At 40.5% G+C, this 22,041-nt stretch overlaps 1 protein-coding gene across 6 annotated transcripts in view; it reads right to left on the minus strand.

The window, feature by feature from the left end:
* LOC131242426 (GPI ethanolamine phosphate transferase 2) overlaps positions 1 to 20,850 on the minus strand; it is a 34,696-nt gene extending 13,846 nt beyond the window's left edge. For 2 of the 6 annotated variants that reach the window (XR_009169610.1, XM_058241038.1), the window contains exons 1-11: positions 20,587 to 20,847; positions 20,405 to 20,501; positions 11,485 to 11,529; positions 11,078 to 11,245; positions 10,897 to 10,981; positions 10,707 to 10,813; positions 8,857 to 8,937; positions 8,082 to 8,134; positions 7,907 to 8,009; positions 6,156 to 6,299; positions 5,734 to 5,830 (exon numbers count right to left, since the gene is read on the minus strand). Coding sequence is in view for 5 of the 6 variants with exons in the window: in XM_058241038.1 (XP_058097021.1) it covers positions 5,734 to 5,830; positions 6,156 to 6,299; positions 7,907 to 8,009; positions 8,082 to 8,134; positions 8,857 to 8,937; positions 10,707 to 10,813; positions 10,897 to 10,981; positions 11,078 to 11,245; positions 11,485 to 11,529; positions 20,405 to 20,501; positions 20,587 to 20,711 (1,105 nt within the window). In the remaining variant the exon portion in view is untranslated. Of the gene's footprint in view, positions 1 to 5,733; positions 5,831 to 6,155; positions 6,300 to 7,906; positions 8,010 to 8,081; positions 8,135 to 8,856; positions 8,938 to 10,706; positions 10,814 to 10,896; positions 10,982 to 11,077; positions 11,251 to 11,484; positions 11,530 to 20,404; positions 20,502 to 20,586 lie in introns of those variants that run through there. The other 4 variants (XM_058241039.1, XM_058241042.1, XM_058241041.1 and 1 more) reach the window with 4 other exon arrangements.
* Between the last annotated feature and the right edge of the window lie 1,191 nt (positions 20,851 to 22,041).

Consider the following 22,041-nt stretch of genomic DNA (forward strand, 5'->3'; position numbering starts at 1 on the left):
CATCATCTTTTTTTCCATCTTCCCCCACCATCCATACTTCGAATTCGTCCTTTTGTTGCATCAAATTTCTTCATTACAGCAGATTTCCAGATTTCGGCCCGCAGGCGCTGAAACTTCGGCGGAGCACCACGCACAAACCGTACATCGGATCGAGCTGAGATTTGGCGATTTTGGAGACCATCCCTGGCCGACCAGGGCCAAGGTGGCCTTTTTTTGAATAGTGGGCCCCACACACGTGCAGCCTGGATCACAAGCACGTCCGTCTGGCCATTGTTGTTGTCCACATGCGAGATCGTCTTTTGGCTCAGGTTTTTATCCTCTTTTATCCTCTCATAGCCGTTTTTCATGAATCCTAGCCCTAGATTACGTTTTCCTAAGTTATTTGCCAATTTTCTTACCCTAGGGCTCCCCGAATTGGAATTTCTGAATCCCTTGGATTAGGGACTGATTACTATGCATGCGTAGATGATTATTTGTTATCTTTGAGTATTGTTTGGTTCATAAATTTTATTGATTTAGCCCTATCATGTGTAGGCCTGGACCCGCATAGATTCCCCTTAATTGAATGTTTGGACTTTTATGTGGGATATGGAATTTGGGTAATTGCTTCTGAACTAACGTGATCTTAAGCCTGAAATCTTGCATATCATATTTAATTTTCATGTCCTGCATCCAATTTGATATCAGAGCTTAGGGTTCTTGTAGGGGAATTCACCACATATTTAAGGTTTAATTTGTTTGAGTCTTTCATGCATTCAGTCCATCATATATAGCTGAATTTTAGTAACGGTGTGTAGTCTCCTTCATATAGTCTCGTAGGGTCATTTAGTTTTTTAAACACATATAGTTGCCATAGTAGGTCCTTAGGATTGAGTTAGCCTGTGTATGCCCACACGTAGGGGTCGCGGTTTTGGTATGCCCACACGTAGGGGTCGCGGTTTTAGTTTGCACCCTACTCTAAACATGGAGCAACTACAAGAATCAATGGCCCAATTAGCCCAGCAGGGTGAGTCTATGTCTAAGTGCTTGGAACAACGCATAGATCAACACCTTAACCAATTTGATGATCGCGTTACTCAAATAGAGGCCTCCCTCAGGGCAAACCCCACCATTAGGGAAGATGCCCATTCTCAAGCAGGTGGTCAGGAGATTAGACAAAGGAATGGAGGCGGCCAAGAAGTTGGTCATGAGCATGCAACTGTGCACCCACCCCGTGAGGGACATCATGACCAATATGACCCAGATGCGCAACTCCTCAAGGGAGTTAAAGTAGATGCCCCTACTTTTGATGGCCACTTAGATCCTAAAGCTTTTTTAGATTGGTTGGCGAATATGGACCACTATTTTGAGTGGTATGATATGTTGGATGCTCGACGAGTCCGATTCGCCAAGATGAAGCTTGTGGGTCAAGCAAAGAGGTTTTGAGTGACGGTAAAAGATGCCCTGCACCATGAGATAATTTTCACGTCGGATGGCGGGTTTCAGAAATACCTAATTAAATGGAAGTTACGCCCAGCTTCAGACAGTGTGTGGCTCACTGAGGAGGAGCTTCAGAGACTTGATCTCGACATCCTAGGGCGGTTCAGGAATTTTATTTCGCCAGTGGTGAAATCTTCACAGCCGGGGAGAGTTGATGAGAACATCATGCACACGCACGCCCGCACACCACCACCCCTACGCGCGTACGTATGCAGGACCCCACCATTGATCTGGCTAGATGACGATGTCCAAGGAGGGCCTCTTAACTAGAAGACAAGTGTTGGTTCAGAAAAGTGAGCCCGATAGTCAAAAAAAGCCCATCATGGGATCTCATGATCGTGGCCCACTTGTCAGATTGATTTCATATTTTATGTTTTGTTTATTGTTATTATTTAGAACATTGTGAACGCTTTAGATTTCTCTATTTGGTTTTTATTTTAATTTACTTCATCGCCAAATAATAGGTTGCACACATGATGTGAGTTTTGAGGTATAGGATTTTCCCTATAAATACGCACCCCTTGTAGTTCTTTGGATTCATTGAAGTTAATAAAAAAATTCCTGCTTTATTTTTTTCCTCTCTTCGTGAGTTGTAGAAGAATTCAAAAGTGGGTGCGAAGCCCTCCCTTTTTGAAGGGCTAACTACCGTGGTACGAAGCCACATCGATCCCGATTCACCCCCACCCTCCATCATCTTTTTTTCTATCTTCCCCCACCATTCGTACTTCGAATTCGTTCTTTTGTTACATCAAATTTCTTTATTACAGCAGGTTTCCAGATTTCGGCCCGCAGGCGAGCTGAAACTACGGCGGAGCACCACGCACAAACCGTACATCGGATCGAGCTAAGATTTGGCGGTTTTGGAGACCATCCCTGGCCGACCAGGGCCAAGGTGGCCTTTTTCTGAATAGTGGGCACGCACGTCCGTCTGGGATCACACGCACGTCCGTCTGGCTATTGTTGCTATCCACACGCCAGATCGTCTTTTGGCTCAGGTTTTTATCCTCTTTTATCCTCTCATAGCCGTTTTTCATGAATCCTAGCCCTAGATTACGTTTTTCCTAAGTTACTTGCCAATTTTCTTACCCTAGGGTTCCCCGAATTAGAATTTCTGAATCCCTTGGATTAGGGACTGATTACTATGCATGCGTGGATTTATATTTCTTATCTTCGAGTATTATTTGGTTCATAATTTTTATTGATCCAGCCCTATCATGTGTAGGCCTGGACCCACATAGATTCCCCTTAATTGAATGTTTGGACTTTCATGTGGGATATGAAATTTGTGTAATTGTTTCTGAACTAACGTGATCTTAAGCCTGAAATCTCGCATATCATATTTAATTTTCATGTCCTGCATCAGATAGTGTCATAGAGTCCCCGCCTTGTGTGGACAAAAGGAGCGATAGTCCTTTCTCTTTAGTGCATTCTGATGTGTGAGGTCTAATTCATACTATTAATTCATTTAATTTTAAGTACAAGGCTCAATTGGTTGCTAAAGGACACTCTCATACCCTAAGATTCGACTATTCCAAGACATTTTCTCATGTGACAAAACTTAATTCTATGCATATAATCATTTTGATTTCTGCAAATTTGGATTGGCCTATATTGCAGCTTGAAATGAAGTATGTATCTCTTCATAGGGATCTTACTAAAAAAGTCTATATGAAGCAACTACAAGACTTTATTGCTCAAGGGGAATTAGACAAAGTGTGCCATCTTAAAGTATATTTACGGTCTAAAACAATCTCCAAAACTTGGTCAGACAAATTCAATAAAGTTGTGTTTGAATATGAGATGAAACTCTTTGTGAAGCGAAGTGAGGCAAACATCATTACGTTGGTAGTGCATGTAGATGATATCATTGTCACTAGTAGTGATAGTATGAGTACTAACAAATTGAAAACATTTTTATAGCAACACTTTTACACAAAGGGCTTGGGTCATCTTCAATACTTCTTAGGTACTGAGATAGCAAGATCTAAGGTAGGGATTAATTTATCTCAATGAAAATATGCGATGGATTTATTGGCTAAGACAGTCTTTTGGGAGTAAAACCATTAGAAACTCCTATGGACCCAAATCAAAAGCTAAATGTGGATTACGGAGGATTGATTATCATCCAGGAAGATAACGCAATCTTATTGGAAAATTGATTTACTTAACAATCACTCAACCTGATATCACTTTTCCTTTAAGTGTAGTCGGTTAGCTTATGCAGGCTCCCCATGTTCCTCATATGGAAGTCGTGTTTTGTATAATTAGATACTTGAATGGAGCTCCTAGTCGTGATATTTTGTATAAGCGCAAATCCATCTTCAAGTAGAAAGGTATTTAATGCAGGGGCATTTTCACACCGGGCTCGAGTGGGGTCGCTTGTGGGATGCAGGGGCACACTCGGGGTGGGTGCGGCCTACGGAGGAGGTATCGTGTTCAAGACTCCTCACCGGGGTGATTGATGCGCATTTCACACCAGGCTCGAGTGGGGTAGCCCGTGAGATGCGGGGACACACTCGGGGTTGGCGGCCCATGTGATTTGGGGCCCACGTAGGGGGTTCGGCCGAGGTCCTAACCCATGCGATGTGGGGCCTGGGCTATGAGATAAATAGATTAATTCGTCATACTCTAATAGTTCGAGCTTTTAGAGCAAGTGGTTAATTGTCCTGCATCAAATTGGTATCAAAGTAGGAGGTCTCATGTTCGAGACTCCTCACTGGGGGTGATTAATGCAGGGGCATTTTCACACCGGGCTCAAGTGGGGTCGCTTGTGGGATACAGGGGCACACTCAGGGTGGGTGCGGCCTACGAAGGAGGTATCGTGTTCGAGACTCCTCACCGGGGGTGATTAATGCACATTTCACACCAGGCTCGAGTAGGGTAGCCCGTGAGATGCGGGGACACACTCAGGGTGGGCGGCCCATGTTATTTGGGGCCCACGTAGGGGGTTCGGCCGAGGTCCTAACCCATGCGATGTGGGGCCTGGGCTATGAGATAAATGGATTAATTCGCCATACTCTAATAGTTCGAGCTTTTAGAGCAAGTGGTTAATTGTCCTGCATCAGTATTCAAATCCTCATTGGATTGGTTCTCCATTTGACAGACGATTTACTACATGCTATTGTACCTTTGTAGGAGGTAACTTGCATCGAGAAGAAGCAAAATTAGCGGCCCGTTAAGTGCAAAGGCAAGAGTACAAGGCAACAACCCATGGTAGGTGTGAGCTTATTTAGTTGAAGTGAGTTGGGGTTTATAGTTGATATTCCCATGAAGCTATATTGTGATAATCAAGTTGCTTCTCATATTGCTAATAATCCAATTATTATGAGAGAACCAAGCACATCGAAGTTAATTGTCACTTCATCAGAGAAAAAGTTATGAGTAAGGAAACTTACACACTATTCATCCAACTCTTAAGATAAGTTGGCAAATGAGTTCACTAAGGCTCTTAGTTGCACTCATGTGGATCGTCTCTTTGTAAAGTTGGGTATTCATGATATATACACTCCAGCTAGAGGAGGAAGGCATACGGACCATCGTGAATGGTAATCTCATAAATGGCCCACTTCACATAGTGATTATGGTTTCTATTATTTCATATTATTATTTTCCTCTTTAGTCCTCAAAGGTGATATGTTAGAAAAGAGTTTAACCTAATGGGCTTTGGATTATGTAATAACTTAAGCATGGGTATTTTTGTACTTTCACATATATAATGAAAGCTCTAATGATTAGGGGGAGGCTAGGGGCATCACCACCTCTTTGAGCCTTCTCTCTTTTTCTTGCTTCTCCTCATATTCTCTTTCTCCTTCTCAAACTCACTCAAGGAACAGGTGGACAAGTCCTTATAAGGAGGATCTAATATGTCGGGTTTTTTTAGGTTGTTCTTGCCTTTTAACTAATTGACTGTGATCAACCTATGTAATAGATTATTAGATAGTGCTTGGCTGTAATCAACCTATATAGTAGTCTATTATGTGTCTGTGAGAGTTTCATGCTCTCATTGCTGGTCCCCCAGCCCGAACAAGGGGGGAGGGTTGCATCGGATTGGCAGCCGGAATCAAACTATGACATAACTTCTAACATGAACACGAACAATATGACATTCAAAACAGCCAACCCCAATTAGTTGGTGATAAGGCTTAAATGATGATGATGATGTTCTTGGTTTTTACCAGTAATCTTTTCTTTATTTACAAACAACAACTACACCATTATTGACAGACGAGAAGTAAAAGAAGAAATTAGTATGACCTGTCAAAGAATCCAAGACCCGTGCAATCAAAACACCGACATTATTCTTTGGAATAGGCACGCCGAAGAGAAGAGCCAATGTTGGTGCAATGTCTACCTGGATCATAAAATTAAAAAGTGGTGAAAAAGACATGCACATCCTCACAATTTGGAAGTTTCGAACTTTATTTGTTAAGATGTGACATTTTGTTGGACAATTTTAGGCAAGGTGAACGCATAAATCTTATTATCATTTTGTGACACTGTTTATAATCTTGCTCTCGTATGAAATATAAAAACAAATTAAAACAAGAAAAAGATAAAGTAGTTTCATTTAAAAGAAGAAGAAGAATAATAATAAATAAAGAAACAAGAAAAGAAAGAAAATACAAAAAAGTAATCAACAAATTAGCACTGACGGGACCTTTTTACAGATTGCCCACCTGAAGAGCATTATTATGGGTTGCCAGTGCAGAATCTGGGACCTTGAATTGCAGACCAATAAACAGAGCCAAGGAGTCAGTTTCTTCATACGAAGATCCCCCATGATTACCATTATCAGTCATGCCATGATCGCTGACTATCATCTATCAACAAAATTCAGAATAGAAGTAGCCTGGTCAGTAAAATCAAATTCTTCAAATTACCCAATCATTTGAACTATCATCAGGTAATCTGAAGTTGCAATTCATATATTAAGCATGACATCAATTGCACTTGATTATCCACTAGATAGGTCTATCCCAAGCAGAAAATTGGGTTCCTTGCCACTTTTAGAAATACAATTGTACGATGGAAATTTGATGTGATTGACTGAATCAAAGGACCAACACAGAAAAGATCAATGATAAGAATGAATCTATTCATTTTGAATAAAATAACTGGCATGGTGATAAGAGGTGAGAGGATAAATTTGTGCATAGGAGGGGAAAAATGGTAAACCATAGACATAGGATAGGTTGACATATGACTAACAAGCATTGGATATGATCAGCAAACCTCCTAAACTGATTGGCAAGACCAAAGGGAACTCCAGCATCTAACAAATAGAGTTTGTTATTGGATCTTTCTCAAACATATTGACTGCTTTAACATGTACTATCCCTTTCCCAGCCATACCACAGTCCGTTTAATCAAATATATCCATAAAAGCACCAAAGTAGCAATAATCAAAGCTCATCCTTGCAATGTAGTTTTGGACATTCCATTCGATAGAAGTGGGCCCTACGCTTTGGTTAGTTCTTTTAGGATTAAATGGTAAAGCCTATTTTCTAGGATCTAGAAAAAACTTTAGGTGATTTCGATTACACGAGTTTGTGTCTATTAGCCTCTTAAGTCTCTGTATCAGTTTTTCTTAGCTATACGTTTTTAGATATGAACTCCAACCGGTAGCATTGGAAGATGTGACAATGCTATGATAATGATGATGATGACAATTACCCCAGCAATCACCTATAGGAATGGCAATCTCGCACAGTAACATAGATAAAACTTAAAAAGGTATCACATCGCTCGTAGATAGTGGTCTATAGCACATAGGGTACACATACAGCACCGAATCAATTGAATAGATCCCAGAACTAGGGATACTGTTGGATGCTCCAGGCAGGTAATCCTCAGTCAATGGAAAATGATTGACCCATCCAGATGACCATTACATGTAGTGTTAAAAAAGTTTATTAACTTAATCTGACAATTTATTAAGTTCTCTATGGAATGGCCAACATCAGGATGGCCCCACTATGTGAGTGAGACTTAACCCTACCAACAACATATCATGTTCAACAGACATGTCATGAAATGTAAACATGCATGAACTATCCTAGTTCTAACATACATGAACTAATCACTCAATACCCTCATGTAAATATAAGATCAAATGCAAATAAATTCAAAAAATAAACAAAATCACCTGAATGGTACAATCACAAAGAAATGACGTCAAAGAATTATCACAGAGAAATGCCTTAGGGGCTGCACCAAAGTCTAAAACTACAAATCAATATGTTCAGCCCTTTTGTTTTGTTACATCTTTATAAAATGAATATGAAGGCAGAACAAACCAGAAATGAAGCTTAAAATGAAAATTGATGCTACAAAATACAAATTATACTCCCGACAACTAACAAGCCTAGTGTCCAACACTTTCCAGATATAATAATTACAACATGCAAAGAACGAAGGCAGAACAAACCAGAAGTGTTCGCTTATCAAGATTGTTTTGATGCAAGATTGTGCTCATGTGAATCTTCTTAATAACTTCATCCATCTCCTTCAATTTTGGAGCCATCAAGGTACTGAAATTGGCAGACAACTGTATCAGTTGAGCTCTAGTAAAAAATTCCAAATGAACAATCGAGAACAGTTACCTATAACGCCCACCAATATGCCCAACATGATCTAAGCCAAGATAGTGAAGAATCTAAAACAACAACTTCAATTAGAAATGCGCCCACAACATATATGATAATGCAAACCCCAAGAAGAAACTATCAAAGAAAGTTTGCATACAGCCATAATGACCATTACAAGAAAACTTGGTGAGTAGACAAAACAATAATCATGAACATCATAATCGATAAAGATTATCTTCCACTTTCTGGCTTTTCAGCAAGTCACAGTAAATGGAAATGTTTTCAAGAAAGAAAATCTCAAAATGCCAAAGGTATTAGAATATTATGAGCATAAACTTTAAAATTACAAATACAAACCAAAACGAGAGAATGATTTTAATAAAAACATTTAACTTGGCCGACATAGATGAAAGAAATAATGACCAGATTGAATTTTGAACAAAAGATAATCTATAAGCACGGATCTAAGTATTTGTAAATGTTGTTAGGTTGAGTGGCTAGATTGGAACAAATACAAACTCAATAGGTCTCCAAAAGGAAACTAAGTTAAACTTATTTCTGCAGATAAACCATAAGCAGAATGTTGCATGATGAAGAATCATGAAATCCTCAAGTCGGGCAGAGATTGAATTTATCGATTCTCAAAAACCACAGTCATGAACTTTTAAATGCATGGGAGGATATAATAATAAGAATGTAGTTGGCTGCAGTGCAAGCACTTGAAATATAACCTCGAAAACAATATCCACAGTATGAGCAGTTGAGAATATAAACAACACGAGAAATGTACCAGAAGATTCCAGTCAGCAGTGACAAGCTCAACTTCCAAATGCCGAGAAACATTGTGATCCACTTCTACTGTATCTTTTACCTAAAGCAGAGAAAAAAATCAGTTTCAAGTCAGTAAGTCTATTGATGAGAACATCGTGCACACGCACGCCCGCACACCACCACCCCTACGCACATACGTACACAGAAGGAGGACCCCACCATCGATCTGGCTCGATGACGACGTCCAAGGAGGGCCTCCTAGCTAGAAGACAAGTTTTAGTTAAAAAAAGTGGGTCCGATAGTCAAGAAAAGCCCATCATGGGATCTCATGATCGTGGCCCACTCGTCAGATTGATTTCATATTTTAGGTTTTATTTATTGTTATTATTTAGAACATCGTGAACGCTTTAGATTTCTCTATTTGGTTTTTATTTTAGTTTACTTCATCACCAAGTAATAGGTTACACACATGGTGCGAGTTTTTGGGGTATAGGGTTTTCCCTATAAATAGGCACCTCTTGTAGTTCTTTTGATTCATTCAAGTTTAATAAAAAATTCCTACTTTATTTTTCTGCTCTCTTCGTAAGTTGTGGAAGAATTCAAAAGTGGGTGCGAAGCCCTCCCTTTTCGAAGAGCTAACTACCATGGTGCAAAGCCACATCGATCCCGATTCACCCCATCTTCCATCATCTCTTTTTTTCCATCTTTTACCACCATCCGTGCTTCGAATTCGTCCTTTGTTGCATCAGTTTTCTTCATTACAACAGGTTTCCAGATTTCAGCCCACAGGAGGGCTGAAACTTCAGCGGAGCACCACACACAAGCCGTAGCTCGGATCGACCCGAAACTTCGGGGTTTTGGAGCATACCCCTGGCCAACCAAGGCCAAGGAGAGCTTTTCCGCAATCGACGCCCCCTCGTACATGCAGCCAGGTACCTGCGCACGTACGAGCGCCCCAGGCCCGCTGTCCACACGCGGAATCGTCTTTTAGCTCAGGTTTTTACCCTTTTTTATCCTCTCATAGCCATTTTTCATGAATCCTAGCCCTAGATTACGTTTTCCCTAAGTTATTTGCCAATTTTCTCACCCTTAAGCTCCTCGAATTGAGATTGGGGAATCCCTTGGATTAGGGACTGATTCTTATGCATGTGTGGTTTATTTCTATTTCCCTTTGAGTATTGTTTGGTTCAAAATTTTCATTGATCCAGCCCTAACGTGTGTAGGCCTGGGGCGCTTTTCTTTTTCTTTTTCTAGAACAATAACCTAAGGTGTGCATTTGATACAGTAGGGAAAATAGATGGGGCTTATTATCAATTTTTTTAACAAATGGGAGCAGCAATCTTACTTCCCTGAATTTCAGAAATTTACAGAGGCAGTCTCCCTCTGAAACCACCATATGAGTTGAGTGAATAACCCTCAATCCAAAGAAATGTGACCCACAAAAGCAACTGTGAAAAGAAACTCAGCTTTGACTGCATTTGAACCAACAACAAATCAAGCATGGGAAAGATGACCTCATTCTCATTGTCAGAGAAACGTCAACCAGACCAGCCATGCCCAAGTTTCAAGATATATTAAGACAGGGAAGCAGAACAGCCAAACACCATTAACAATGATATCAGCACTGGCATGAAGTCCATTCAAAGTTCTGGTAACAACTTGGCACCACTAACAACTACTCAGGGTTCTAATTCTAAAATTGTGAATAGCTTGCATGAGAAGCAGTACTCATTGCCTTTAGAATGTCACTTGAGGGACACATGGAATAATGTGTCAGCAAAAGACCACAACAAGACTTTGCTTTAAGGGCTACATGAAGGTAGAATACAGTAATACAGTCATGCTATACTATTAATGCAGAACACTTACATAGAAACTGCTAACACCATCTTGTCTCATAAATAATCCTGGAAACAACTTAATCCACGTCTCGTCCCCAAGCATCACCATTTTCCAACCAATCTTACAGAACTGACCTGCAGTACCAAGAATTGAAGCAAAAGAATGCACTCCTAGATGGATAGGGACTCTAACCATAGCATGTTTTATCCAAACTAACCAAGAAGATTGTCGTCTAGAAAAGCCTGCGTGTTAAAATTGAACGCCACATCCAAAAAACCTCCAATCGCCCCAGAAACCATTGCCTGCAAGTGTAAGAATACAAATAGACTTAAGAGCAAGAACCACAAACATCTGCTTCCTATGAATTCAACAATAGTATTACGAAATTATTCCTCCACCTTTAGCCGAGGCATAGTCACAGTTGGAGGTGCGGCTTTCGCATGGTACCCAACTGCCCTTCCATTCGATAATAAAGATTGAGTATATGGCATAGCTTCCATCATAGCCTTACTTGGAGGCTGATCTCCCTTTCCCAGCACAAATTCAGCTGGCAGGCCATCAACAACCTAAACTGACATAATTTATAATTGAAAAAGGAAATCAAACCTCATTCGATAATACATGATCAGTTCATGTTGCAATAATTATGTATTGGAGATCAAGATCTCTAATACATAATTACTGTTAACTAAAATGAGATCAACTCACTTTTCGGCATCTACCAAACAGGGCCAAAGATTATGGTCATATAAGAAACCAACCAAATTAATCTAGGAGGTTATTGTGTGCAATTAGAAACACTTACCATCAGTATCAATCGATCAAATGAAGGAGGTATCCCAGACATCTCCTGCAACAAGGACACACCAGTAAAATGCACATATGTAAGTGGAAACACATTGACAAGAATTGAATGAAGAATTCAAGATATACGCGGATACTTTCATTTAGACAGCCCGCCCGTGCAGAAACTACTGTAAGGAGGTTCTAGAAGTGGTTCCCCTCTGGTCGAAAGTAGCTTCATATGTGTTATTCGATGTCTCTCAGGCACATACAAAGCTAACCAGTAGCCCTTTCAGCTGTGATATCTCTATGAAGGTGGAGATCCTCAAAAAAGATGGATTAAGGATGCCATGTGTCATGTGGGCAGACAGATAGGAATGATACTTGGAGACAGGGATGGAGATTACGATGCTTCACTTCAATTTATTGAGGTGCAGGGAAGACAGATGCAGCAGTCAGTCTCGCCGAAGTAGCACCAATCTCCGAAAGGCAGAAGAGAACTGGCAAACTTGGATCTCAATGCCCTGGCAGGTCCGCAGACCATGGTTTGTCAGCGAATGGGCCAAAGTTGTTCGGTTCCCAAATGAAGATTCTGTCATGAAATATCAGGGGTTTGGGGTGCAGTCATAAGAGGACCCAAGTTAGAGATATTTGCAACCAATTGCATGCTCAGGTTATTGCCCTCCAGGAGAGTAAATTGCAGTCAGTGGACAGGAGGTTTTTGGATTCTATCTGGGGCATCAAGGCGAAAGATTGGAGCTATTTGAACGCTGATGGTAGTGCTGGAGGGATTTTGCTTGCTTGGAACTCAGCTTTCCAGTCCAAGGAAGTGGAGTTCATTGGGGTTTATAGTGTGACCGTGGTGTTGGCTAGCATTTCGGATGGGTTCTGCTGGATGTTTTCTGCGGTTTTTGGTCCAAATTTGCCAGCCAGAAGGGCTGCCTTCTGGGAAGAGCCGTCGGACGTGCACAAGAATTTTGGGGGGTCTTGGTGCGTCAGTGGTGATTTCAACGTCACCAAATTTTTCTTCTTGGGTGAGGAGGCATCGGTCGGTGGATCTGCCGATGGGAGGTGGAAACTACACGTGGTCAAATGGTCAGTGTAATGCTATTTTTTTGTAGATTGGACAGATTTCTTCTCTCGTGTATGGGTCAACAAAATGTCGTTGGTGTCCATGTCTCAACGTGCTTTGCCAAGGCCTGTGTCGGACCACTGCCCTGTTATGCTTGAAGTGGTAGAGGAGGACTGGGGCCCCAAACTGTTCAGGTTCAAATTATTTTGGCCTGAGGTTGAAGGGTTTCTTCCTTGGTTAGATCTTGGTGGGCTTCTTTTCAAGTTCAATGCTACGCTGGTTTCATTCTATGTCACAAGCTGAAGCTTCTTAAGAAGAAGATTCTGGTTAAAAGAGGTGCTGGTGCAACATCAGGCGGAAACAGATTCTATTTTAAGCAGTATTCAGGTTCTTGATTTAAAAGCAGAAGGGGGCATGCTGTCTGAGGAGGAGAGGTCCATGCAGGCCAAGTTAGCTGCTGAATATGCTAATCAGCTAAAGGAAGAGGAGATTAAATGGAGGCAGAGATCTCCTACCATCTAGATTAACGATGGGGACAAAAACGCTAGCTTTTTCCATAAAATTGCTAGTGTGCATGCTAGAAATAACAAGGCTAACAGCATGTGGTGGATGGTGAGAGAATTGCAGATAAAGATAGGGTTTGTATGGAGGTGGTTAAGTTCTATCAAACCTTATTGGAGAAGGAAGAATGGAAAAGGCCTACTTTGGACAATATTCCTTTTAGTCATCTGTTGAGCAAGGACTGTTCTTCTCTTGAGTGCATTTTCTCAAAGGAAGATGAGAATGATGCGGTGTTTTCCTGAGGTAGTGATAAAGCCCCAGGCCCCAATGATTTTTCCATTGCCTTTTTCCAGGTCTTTTGGGACATGATTAAAGATGATTTGATGAACTTTTTGTGCAAGTTATTTGCTAAAGGATGCCTCTCTGCAGAAAAGGGTGCTTCTTTTATTGCAATTATTCCAAAGATATCTGGAGTGAAATGACTTGGGGATTTTCAGCCGATTAGTCTTGTTGGTGGGCCACATAAAAGTCTTGCTAAGGTCCTTGCTTCTAGATTTCTCCAAGTCCTTAGTAACATCTTCTCTAAGCACCAAGACGCTTCTGTTGAAGGTAGGAAGATTTCAGATAGTGCCCTCACTGCTCATAAGTGCATTGATTCTTGCCATAAGGGACATTCGAAAAGGGTGGAGTGGAAGTTGGACGTAGAGAGCCTATGACCATGTGAATTGGACCTTCTAGGATTATGCTTGACAGGATTAGGTGTGGGGTTATTTGGAGACGGTGGATAATTGAATGCATTGGCTCTGCTAGATTCTCCATTTTGGTGAATGGTTCCCCCAAAGGTTATTTTAAAAGCTCGTGAGGCATTAGACAAGGTGACCCACTCTCCCCGCTCCTCTTTGTTGTCATAGTTGAAGCCTTGGGAAGAATGCTTTCCAAAGGTCAGGATGTGGGTTTGTTCAAAGGCTTCCAAGTGGTCTTCACTGATTTCCCATATTCAATACGCGGATGATGCGCTGCTTTTCTGTGAGGCGGATCAAGCAAAATTCGATAAGCTATACATGATTCTCCGATTTTAGGGCAAAAGGTAAATCTAGCTAAATGTGAGATGCTTGGCGTCCATCTCTATCGTGGTGAAATTGAGCGCCTTGCTGAGTCCTCTGGGTGCAAAGCGGGATCATTCCTTTCATCTTATTTAGGCCTCCCCCTTTGCATCAGAAAGCCGGTCGATCATCTTTGGTACAAAGTGGTGGAAAGATTTGAGCAGAAATTGGCAGAGTTGAAAGGGACCGAATTCGTCGCTTGGAGGCCAGATCACTCTCATCAAAGTAGCTTTATCTAACTTGCCCCTTTACTTCGTGTCGTTCTTTAGATGTCCAAAAGTGGTCTTTTTTCACCTAGAGAAGTTCGGATGGGATTTTTTGTGGGGTGACTCGTCGAAGAAGAAAAAGTTCCACTTGTTGGAGTGGGATGAAGTTTGAAACCTTATGGTGAAGGTAGTGCTAACATCCGTAATTTGTGCATGATGAATAATGCTCTTTTGCACAAATGGTGGTTGTGGTTTGGTGCGGGAAGGGGAGCTCTTTGGAGAGAGATTATTGTTTGGAAATACGGTAGTATGGCAGAACGATGGTGGACAAAAGAGTCCAATTACAGGACATCGGCAGTTTGGAAGGGTATTTCTAGCATGAGACCTAAGTTTATGGAAGGTATGGCTTTCTCTATGAGGAATGGAGAGATGCTTCACTTCTAGGAAGACGTGTGGAGGGACGACTTGCCTCTTCAAGCTAGATTCTCAGGCATTGCCCATCTTGCTCCGGATCAGCATGTTATGATTAATTGTTTTATTGAGTTCCGTTGCAATTCAGTGGTGTGGTCTCTGCCTTGCTGCCGTTTTCTCCAGGACAACTAAGTGGAAGAATATGCTGCACTTTTGCAGTATTTGCAGCTCTGTCGGCCTTCAGTGGATGAAAGCGATAGTATGATCTGGTCTAAGGACAAGTGGCTTTTCAGTTATCTCTTTCTAGTTTATACTCCATGCTTTGGAAAGGAGGTTCGAAGATCGGGAAGACATCTCACATGTGGCATATGTGTCCCTCCCAAGATCGGAGATTTTGGCTGGCTTGTGAGTAGAAATAAAGTGTTGATGATTGACCACCTCCAAAAGCGGTCTATGGTCATCCCGAATATCTATCTCTTGTGCATGTTCAACGAAGAATCAGTTAACCATCTTTTTATTCACTGCATCTTTGCTAGTTGAGTGTGGGCTTCCTTCCTCGTCAGATTCAATGTGAATCTGACGAGGCCAATGCCTGTTGATATTGGTGATCTTTTTGTGGAATGCCATAGGGTTGCTCTTCGCGAAAAGGTCCAGGCAGTGTGGAGGCTTTGTCTCCTTGCAGGCTTATGGGGGATTTGCGGTGAGGGAAATGGTAGATGCTTTCACAATGTTTGCCTAGGTGTCGAGGGGGTTATCTCTCATGTTTGGGACAATGTTGTTGAGCAGGGGCGCATAAGGGCCTAAGGGAGGTACCTCAACGCTTTTTCAATGAACATTTCGATTATATATATATATATATATATATATATATATATATATATATATATATATATATATATATATATAGGGAAATGGTTCTATGAGGTCAACCTCATGGAAGCCCCACCGTGATGTGTGTTGAACATCTACCTCATCAGTCAGATGCAACATTCCATGGTGGGCCACGGGCTTAAAAATCAAGTCAATCCATGACTTGGGTGGGCCACACCACATACAACAGTTGAGAGGGGTTACCCTCCGATTAAAACATTCATAATCATTTATTGGGCCCACCGAGATGTGGTTCACAAATCCAGCCCATCCATTGTGTGTGTCCCAGTTGGATGAGGGGTCAAACCAACTTTCAGCCGCATCCAAAACTCAGGTGGGCCCCACCAAGTGCTTTTATGTGTTTTAGGCATGTCTTCACATGGTTTTAGATGGTATGGTCCACCTAAGTTCCGTATATGGCTGATTTTTGGGATATCCTATAACCAAAAGGGGACCCATCAAATGCACAATATTGATGTTTGACACACATCATGGTGGGGCGCACACAACTCGACCTCATGGGAACTCTCATAGTACCATTTCCCCATATATATATATATATATATATATATATATATATATATATATATATATATATATATATATATATATATATATATCAGTGTTTTAAATAGCTATGCTATGTAGCGTGTAGCTTATGCTACATAGCGTAGCATTGCCTTAACGCTATGTAGCTCATGAAAATAGCTTAAGTCGCTTGTAGCCTACGCTACATCATAATTTGCATACGCTACACGTTATGTAGACTACGCTACACGCTATGTAGCTCACATGATGTTTTCAATGATTTGTTACATTTTTCCATTTCCAATAAAATTTAGTTAACATTTTTAATGCTTTCAGTAAAATAATCTAAATAACAATATTAAATCAGTTTCATTGCTCTTTCTTTGCCTTTATACTTAATCATTTCCCTTTCCTATTACTTTAGGTTGCATTTTATTGCACCAAATATCATGAAATTTTGTTAAATTTCATTATTAATCAGTCTAATCTGGTATAGAATATCATGACATTGGTGCAACCAAGCACCTTGATTAAAAATCCAGAAGTTGTGTGTAGCTTACGCTACATGCTATGTAGCTTACGCTTCATGCTTCAAAGGGGTGAACGCTATGCTACACGCTATTCACTATTTAAAACACTGATATATATATATAGGGAAATGGTACTATACGGTCGAGCGTATGCAAGGCTATTGTGAGGTCGAGTCGTGTCTCCTCGTCAGCCGTTGGATAACATTTTTGAAAATGTACGGTGTAAATGCCCACGGTGTAATCAAGTTGCTAAACTGACAAAACCGGCTGTAACCAAATGAAAAGAGTCGTGTAGGACTCTATCATCCTCTTTACCTTTGCCAGCATCTAAGTTCCTAGGCTACGAGCCCAAAAATGAAGCAGATCCAAAGCTCAACAATAGGAAGCAATGGGAATTGATTGCCTGGCATTGAAACTCAAAAATATAGTACAAATATTGTGGATTAACAGAACTTGGTAACAATTGGCTTCCAAGAAGAAGCTACAGAAATTACGGGATGTATAATTTTTTATTATATTTTCTTGAAGTTTTGTGTGTGAGATCTAATCTAACCATTATATGCATAATCCCATGTTAGGCCCTTTTCCAAATGATCAGGATGTGTTTTGATTCAAATGGGTCACACAAGCAGAAAAATGTTGGCATAAACATCCACGCTTGATTTTTACGGACCCACCATAATAGTTATATGAAATTTACTCCAACCATTAGATTCGACATACATCTTATGCCTGGTTCTAAAACTCATGTCCATCTATGATTCAGGTGGGCTGAAGGCATAGAAACAATTTAGAGGGTAAGCATGGTCATATACACTTTCCAACCGTGTAGTCCATCTGAATCACAGATGAAGTTTATTTTTAAGCAAGAGACTTAAGTTGAGGTAATTCACCTGATAGTTGGGGTGGATTTTACATAAATAATACGTGGGTCCCACTTGAAGAACTCCAATGAGGTTGCCGTTTGCACAAGTACCGTAAACTCCTGTAGACTTTCAACGTTCAGTCTTCCTCTTTGCATATGTTACACTGATTTACATTTATCCAGACCAACCAAATAGTGGGTCTCATTTTTAATTTATCATATACAAAAATAACACTGACCTAGCATTCTTAATTGTCTAATTAATGGAAATCAAATTGAGCACATGACAAAATAAGTGAGGATTGAACCTCCACTGCTCAACTTTTCGCAGGGCTACGGAAGCTTTGGATGAGGTTGATATTTTTGAGTTTTCAGTTCATCCCATTAGGAATGAACTTGTGAATGGTATGGATGGCATATAAGCATCTCGGTGGACACTAGAATAGTTTCAACTGTAATTCCCTACCTACTTTTTCTTGTCACACATCCCACTTGAGTTTTAGATTTGATTATATTTGGGCCCATGGCTTAACATGACTTGACAAAAAGGTTGGACGGAGTGGATTTCTCACAAATATCACGGTGGACCACTTAACTTACCGCAGGCAATATGGACGACAAGATGTGGGCATAAAAAATGAATTGCCTTTTTTTAAAAAAAAATTAATTTTTTTAATTTTTTTTACACACGCATAAAAAATGAATTGCCTAATGTAAGTTATGTGTGCCTCACTATGATAAGTGTTATATCCACACGGTACTTTTTTCTTTTTCTTTTTTTTTTTACACACGCATAAAAAATGAATTGCCTAATGTACGTTATGTGTGCCTCACTATGATCAGTGTTATATCCACACGGTACATTCATTTTGTGAGATCATTTTAGGGCATAAACCCAATAATGAGGGGGATACAGGGCTCAACCGAACCACAACATAGAAAGCAGGGCATTGAACGCTTAATATTGACTTCTTGGGAGTCACAAAAGTTTTACATCAAGTTCATATTTGTTTTGTCCTTTCATCCAAGTCTTTATGACCTCAGGAACAAGTTAGATGGCAAATAAACATTATTTGCTGATCTCTTCGAAGGTTTCAAGGTGGCATCATTGTCCCTGACCCTTTCTTTGGTGTTGGTTCACTTAGATTTCGATCTACCTCAATTTTTTCACTTATGCGCTAAAATGATCTTGTGAAATGGATGAATGGTATGAATATAACACATGCATCATAGTGGGTCCATAAAACTTGATAACATCCAAGCACCACTAAGGTCTTGTGCACACCAGGCAATCCGCATGAGCAGTAGGACACCCTATTACGTGTTACCGGATTACACATGTTACCCTTACCATGGGGCTCACCTTGATTATATGTTGTATATCCACATTGTCTATCTTTTTTCAGTCTATTTTAGAATGTTGTACCAAAATTTAAATAGATCCAAATGTCAGGTAGAATACACCACAGGAAAAGTGGTGATTGAACACCCACCGTTAAAAGCTTACCAAGACCCACCGAAAGCATGTCCATAATGTTTATTTACCATGCACCTATTGATAAAGGTCAACCAAACCTGGATGAAGGGAAAATACAAATATCAGATTGATCCCATACTTTCGTGGCCTAAAAAAACTTTAATGGTCATTCGCCACCTTTTCCTGTGGTGTGGTACATAAGAGATTTGGATGTGCTTAAGTTTTGGTATAACTTTCTAAAGTGAGCTAAAAAAATGGATGATCGGCATGGATATATAAAAAAAAATCATAAAAGTGAGCCCCCACGTGATAAGGTAATACCTACTAAGAGTGGGGTACGTAATTAACAAATTTTAATTGCTTAGAGCCGGTTTCCCTAGTTTTCCGCTTCTCGCCTATGTTATAGCACAAATATCTTCCCCGTATATTTTCAAATATATTATCCTGTGGCTAACGAGGAGGCACGACTCGACCCCACGATAGCCTTGCATGCGCTCGACCGGATAGTACCATTTCCCATATATATATATATATATATATATATATATATATATATATATATATATATATATATATATATATATATATATATATATATATATATATGCTCACCTACGCACCAATGCTCACGAGAACTCGTGAGAACTTTTTCAAAACTCATCTCCCGTGATACGAGCCCAAAATCTGAACCATCCACGTGATGCAGCACCCATGACACCCCCGAAGCCCAACTTTTACCCTTATCCAAAACTTCGGTAGGCCGCGGCAGAAGAGAGACAAATCAAGGGAGGAAACTACTTTCTTTTGCCATGGCCCATGAAAGTTTTGGATCAGGGTGAAAGTCAGACCCAGGGAGTTTCATGGGGTACTCAATCACATGGACAGTTCAGATTTTGGGCCCGTATCATGGGAGATGAGTTCTAAAAAAGTTCTCACAAGAGCTGGTGCGCAGGTGACCATTCCTCTCTTTCATGAGAACTGGTGCCAGATGAGCATTCCTCTCTCTCCCACCATAAAAGCTTCGAGATGGAATGTGGGGTCCACAGTGTTTTTATATGTCATCCAACCCATTCATCAGGCGCACCTCACCAGGATGAAACTCGAGCCATTTCGAATTTTATGTGCGCCACAAAAAGTGAATATATAGGTTCTACGCGTGCTTGTACATTGATCTCTGCAGTGTGTCCGGCCTGAGTTTTTGATAGGGATGATAATTAGGATGTACGGTCACGAGGGGCAGACGGAAGCACGGTTGGAATTCCACATACACATCACAGATGGGGCCCACAAAGCGCGAACTTATGGTGATGCATGTGATCGTTCCACTATATATGAATTATAGTGAAAATGACGATATGAAAAGGGGGTTGGAATCTGACCTTATACAGAGAGCGTAGATGATCGGGTGGTAGCGCTGTTTTGTTGCCATCTTCGAGAGTCGAATCGCATGTCGGCATTTGGTAGCTCTCGGGTCCACTGAAAATGTGAAGGGAATGACAGAAATGGAGGGTGGATTTTTAGAGACATGCAATCGGATCGGATCTGAAAATATGAGAATTACCTTACACCGGAGAGAGTGGGCTTTACGGGGAAAAACCCTAGGGCGAAAAGGGAGAGCCCGAGGACCTGCAACAAGACCGCCGCGATGGTCCATGTCGCCAATCTGGCGCAGGTTAGCGAAGACATACAAGCGACAGAGAGAGAGGCAGAGCAAGAGAGACGATCGGTTTAAGAGTTATTTTTGCATATCAGCCCTCTACTGCCTGACCTTTGCAGATACTCCCCTCTGCTTTTGAGATTTTCACATTCCCTACCTATTTGTTGTACGCTGAAAATGCAAATGCCTTTGGTTTCCATTTTGGACAATGAAATGACCAAGATACCCTCTAAGTAGAGCTGTACACGAGTCGAGTTAGCTCGGTTAGCTCGCCCGACTCGACTTGTACAGGCTTGACTTGCCTTAGTTATTAATTGAATTCGGACTAAACCGAGCTAGTTTTTGATGTTCGAAAAAATTTCAAGCTGAGTTCGTGTTTGCCCGAGCTCAACTCAACTCAAATCAAAACTTAACTCAAATCGACTCAACTCAAGTTGACTCAAATCTAATCACCTCGTTGACTTAGTTTGATATTGATGTTGCTGACCGAGTGTTTGGTAAAATGATTCAACGAAGTGTTGTTTCGGATGAAGTGTTATTTCGAGTGCATACATTCTCCGCAAAATTAGCTAGCGGCGAGAAAGAAATGGATACCAAATAAATTATTACAAAAAAAATTTACATTATAAGACTGGTCTTGTATATTGATTTTGATGCTACTCGCAAAGTGTTCAATGAAATACGTATGAAGTGATGTTAATGTTTTGCATGACGTGAGAATTTGAATATGCACTGTTTATGTTTGAGAAAATGTTACATAGGATTGAACAAGCCCGAATTGTTGATCAAACAGAGCCAAGTTGGCTAGTTAGGCTTGAGGACCGAGCTAAGCTGAGTTCGAGGTGGGGTTAGCTACTGTCCCAGCCGAGCTATGCGAAGCTCGACTCAGTTTGAGTCTTGTACAGTTCTACCTCTAAGGTATAAGACGACTACAATGCCATTAAACAGTCTCCCTACATAGGCACGAATCTGTGTTCCATTGTAAGAAGATCTAATGTTTTATAACTTATATGGCTATGATTTAAAAGCTACCAAGGATGTTTTAAAAAAAAAAAAAAAAATTGTATAAAAGGTTAAAATAGGAGATGAGTTATTCAAGAAATCTATAAAGGAATTATTTAAATTTTTATTTTTGCGAGTAAATAGGTATTGAAATTTGGCATAAATTGGGTTGTTTTCAGCTATTTCCCAGTGGGGGGAAAAAAAGGAATGAGGTTGTCAAAAACAAGTTAGAAATGGAAGTCTTGGCGGGTTCAATTGGAGATAAGTATAGACTGTGTTTCTGCTGTTGAAAATCAGTGGTTTAAAAAATAATAAAAAATGAAAATTCAAAATTTTCAAAATTTCAGGATTTTCCCA

The sequence above is a fragment of the Magnolia sinica genome, chromosome 4, assembly GCF_029962835.1.
Source record: "Magnolia sinica isolate HGM2019 chromosome 4, MsV1, whole genome shotgun sequence".
In the NCBI taxonomy this organism is placed as follows: Eukaryota; Viridiplantae; Streptophyta; class Magnoliopsida; order Magnoliales; family Magnoliaceae; genus Magnolia; species Magnolia sinica.